Here is a 4,435-nt window from a genome sequence, read left to right as displayed (position 1 = left end):
ATGGGGTTTCTTGTCTTGGTATAATTCTATTAGTTTTGTTTTTACATCATCCCAATTATCAAAATCGTACAAAGAAATTCGATCCCTGGCCTTACCAGTGATTCTGGAGTAAATGAATCTAAAGAGTGGGTACTTATTCTCTTCAGAGGACAATTCGATAGCACTATCACAATCAGAGATAAATGCATTAAGTTGGTTCCTTTCTCCGGAAAAGAAATTAGGAATTAGACTACACAAGAAATCAAGGGGTATTTGGGATGGGTTGAAAACAGGTTGATCAAGTTTAGGCATTGTTCACAAAATGAGTTACCTATTACTACTACTTACAATATAAAGAAATTCTGATAAAGAGTTAAAACCCACCAACATGAAACGAATTACTTAAGAATTCTCCGGTTTCTTGTCGTTCAGAATGATCCTTCATCGACTGCGCCAAAATTTTAATATGTTATATTCGGTTCGTTCTTTATTTTTGTAAGTAATGAACAAGCACTTAAAACTATCACAAAACTAATATTAATAAACAAGAACTTATTACAGCTAGACTAAAAATCAAATGAACCAACGCCAAGCTGTGTAGCTTGCCTATATTACTTTGGTCTTTCGACAGTCAACTGTTTCGAACGAGCAACAATGGGAACTAGCAAACACTTGCAACTAAAACAAAAGAAATAGTCTTTAGAAGCTTCGCTTCTAAAGAAGAACAATTCGAGTTCGTCGCCAGTCTTTTGTTTATAAAAATTTGAAAATGTGAATATTGAGTACGGGATCATAACAATATATATATATTTGCAATGAGGATTGCTTAACTACCAACTAACGGGTATTTGAACCCTTTATATTTTGATCGACAGTCGTGTTAATCCTTAACCTTGACCGAAATATACCTTAATATACCTTAAAATAATTATGTATATATATTGAACTTACTCAGTGCGCCATTTTCTAAATCGAAATCAAAAACGTCGATTTTTCTTGTTGGGCTGTCAATGTAAAACATTTTATCATAATTTTGGTTCCAAATCAAACCGTTTGATATGCTGACGTTGTCAAAATGTTTCACTGGTTCTTTACCCATTTCTATGCTATAAAGTGAACCAGCTGTTGGTGTGAAATCATCATTCTTAACAGGACCCATTGTTCCAACCCATAATCTTCCCTTACCATCAACTTTACCATCGTTAAATTGATTTTCTTCTTTACCCGGACCCTCATCTAATGCCACTACGGTTTTAACACTTTCCGGTGTCTTTGACGTTCCATCCCACGTGACAATTGTTAAGTTTTTACCGATCGTAACTGCAAATTCGTTTGGTTTGTCCTTAATGGGTATTACGATTGACACGGGAGCTGATTCGTCTGTAAAAAAACATTCGAATAGTTTTTATTAAAAAAAAAAATTATAAAATTACTTAACGACTTTCATGTTCTATCCCTTACGGCATTTGTTATCATGAGTTTTTTTTTTTAACAAAAAAATGATATAATGAAAAGAAAAAATTTAGAGAGAGAGAGAGGGGGAGGGGGAAGGGGAGGAGAGGGTGGAGGAAAGTATTTTGCAATTTACTAAATCGAAAACGAAAAAAAAAAAATTTTCACTTTCGATTGAAAACATGGAAAACGGAAAAAAAAAAATTTTTTTTTTTTTTAAGTAATTGATTACTACTTGTTTCACTGCTTTCTATAATAAGAAAGTTGTCGGAAGAAAAAAATTCCACATATTTTATAAAACTGGATTTTTTTTTTTTGAATTCGCGATTCCTACGTAAAAACCCCCATTTGAGAAGAAAAACCTTCGCGCTAATGTCATTATTATCATTACTTAATTTTTAAACTTGTTAACGAACCTTATGAAATATTTGATTTGTTTTTTTTTTTTTTTTTAAAGAGATACCCGGGTACCGAGTACCTCGTGTGATTTCTTAGAAATCGATTAATTATTATAAACAAGTCTGATGGCAAAACGAAGGTCGAGAGCTTTTTTCGTATCAATTTTACCATTAATATTATTATTATTATCGTTGTTGTTGTAGAACGGGTAGTGAGGAAAACATAACGTAAATGTCGAAATTTACTCGTTTACAATTTTTTTTTTATTACTTATTTACAAACAACAACAACAACCGCAATAATGTTTGTTATGTTTGTAATTTTTTTGCGTGGGATGATGAAATGAAAATTTTTTTATTTTTTCCTCATACTTTATCACAAATATTTATAAATTCAAGTTTCTTTGCATGTTTAACCGATGATAAAGTCAGGTTAATCACCTACCTGCCCCCCACCTTTTCCCCCTTCCTCCCCTCGATAATCACACACCCCCCCGAGGCTGATTTATTTCATTTTTAAAAAAAAGAAAAATTTTACAAGTTTATTTATCGCGTGTTCAATTTGTTATTATCAATTTATTTGTTCTTTTTTTGCATAGAAAATAATAATAATAATAATAATAATAATAATAATAATAATAATAATAATAATAATAATAATAATAATGATGATGATAATAATAAAAATCGTAATAATAATAATAATTAAATATGGATCATTGGGTCAACGACGAAAAACTTTTTTTTTTTTTTTTTTTTTTTTTCGACAGTTTAGGGAGGATAGGGGGATAGGGGAGGTAGGGAGGGGAGTTTAAATAATATATATTATTTAATTTTTCGTAAGTTAAACATAGTATCGAATGATAATAATAATAATAATAATAATAAAATATCGATTACATGAATTTTAATTACGTAACGACGAACCAGTTTACCCGTTATGGAATTTCGATATCTCTTATCTATTACCACTTATTTGAAAAAATAAAAAGAAAAGATAAAATCTTATTATTATTATTATTATTATTGATTGATTGATTGATTGATTGATATTAGGTCAGTTACGATTATTATTATTATAACTATTTTTAATATGTTGAAATTTGTTGTTGTTGTTGTTATTGCAAATCGTCATTTAATTAATTTATTTAATTAAAAAAAAAAAAAAATCGTTAGATTAACGTTTTTATCTCATGCTTAACGGAAACAGGTTTTTCGTTTTGAAATTAAAAATGGCGTCGATGCAACAACAACATTTAATTTTAATTTAATTTTTTTTTATGTAATTTTTTTTTTCGAAATGTGCAAACAATTTTTTTTTTTTTTTCGTCAGATTTTGCGTAAATATTTTTTTACGAAATAATATAAATAATAAAAAAACCGGTCACGTGGTACGCAAAAAAAATTTTTGTCGACGTTTTACAAATTTTTAGGATAAAACACACTATATTAAGATTATCGATTGATTTATTTTCTTCTGCTTTTTCTTCTGCTTCTTCTGCTTTTCCTTCTGCTTCTTCTTCTGCTTTTTCTTCTGCTTTATTCTTTTGTTTATATTAATTTATTAAAATATTTAAATAATCGATCGATTTTTAAGTAGTTTAAATAATTAAAAAGTTTGAAAACTTCTATTTTGTTTTTTTTTTACCGGGGGGGGGGGGTTGGGGTTGGGGGTTGGGAAAGGGAAAAGGTTGGGGGTTGGAAAAAAAAGTTTTCGTTTCGAATTAATATTTAAAATTTCGTGGATTAAGAGAAAATACAAATGGCGAACGGATTTTTATCCCTTTCGTTTATTGCAAATGGCGCGAAATTAATAATAATAATAATGATAATGATAATAATAATAATGGAATAACTTACGGACTTTACAATAATATTCTTTTTCTTCTTTCGGATCGTATCTATGGATGGACGACCCAAAATCATCAACGAAATATAAATTTTGACTTTTGTCATCCCAATGTGGTCCTTCTCCTAAAATCCTTGATTCGGTCCAGGATTTCACTTCGAAACCTGAAGAAATTTTCGATAAAAATACAAATAAAAAAACGCGTAACATTATTTTCATTTCGTTAACACAATTAATAATAATAAAACCGGGGAATTAAAAAAAAAACGTGGCAATAGATTTCGATCAACTTTCAACGACTGCCTTACATAAAAAAAACTCGAATATTAATATGATTTAATTATATTTTCAACTTTATATATATATATATATATATATATATATATATATATATATTGTTATGAACCCACATCAAATGTGATATACTTTTTGATAAATGAATAAGAATAGTGACTCCATTCACATAGTAGACGCAAAGTCAGCATGTCTGGAGATAGCGACTCTATTCATATCATAGACACATAGTCAGCATTTCTGGAAGCTTCGCTTTTCTTATCTAATCTTAAGTGCTAGTGAATGAATAATGTCTAGCGATAGTCAGAACTTAAAAGGAGGCTGAACGTCTCAGCCATCGGTTCTTGTTTCTTGTTGCACAACTCTTCGTTCTTGGTGTTCGACTCTTAGTTCATCGGTTTCTCCTGATATCTTAGAGTTCAACTTGTGTCTAGGTCTAGTTTTGTGATTGTGTTTACAACTA

The 4,435-nt window shown here is 29.6% G+C and overlaps 1 protein-coding gene across 1 annotated transcript in view; it reads right to left on the bottom strand.

Annotated features, from left to right (window-relative positions):
• Positions 1-3,897, bottom strand: part of Phum_PHUM490500 (Regucalcin, putative) — a gene marked incomplete at both ends in the record, with an annotated part of 9,189 nt that extends 5,292 nt beyond the window's left edge. The window contains 2 exons of the mRNA XM_002430515.1: positions 931-1,359; positions 3,690-3,897. Of these exons, the coding sequence (XP_002430560.1) occupies positions 931-1,359; positions 3,690-3,897 (637 nt within the window). The remainder of the gene's footprint in view (positions 1-930; positions 1,360-3,689) is intronic.
• Positions 3,898-4,435: the final 538 nt, after the last annotated feature.

This window comes from Pediculus humanus, genomic scaffold, assembly GCF_000006295.1.
Source record: "Pediculus humanus corporis 1103172108260 genomic scaffold, whole genome shotgun sequence".
In the NCBI taxonomy this organism is placed as follows: domain Eukaryota; kingdom Metazoa; phylum Arthropoda; class Insecta; order Psocodea; family Pediculidae; genus Pediculus; species Pediculus humanus.
The sequence above is the reverse complement of the archived record's forward strand: the minus strand, read 5'-3'. Positions and strand labels throughout refer to the sequence as shown.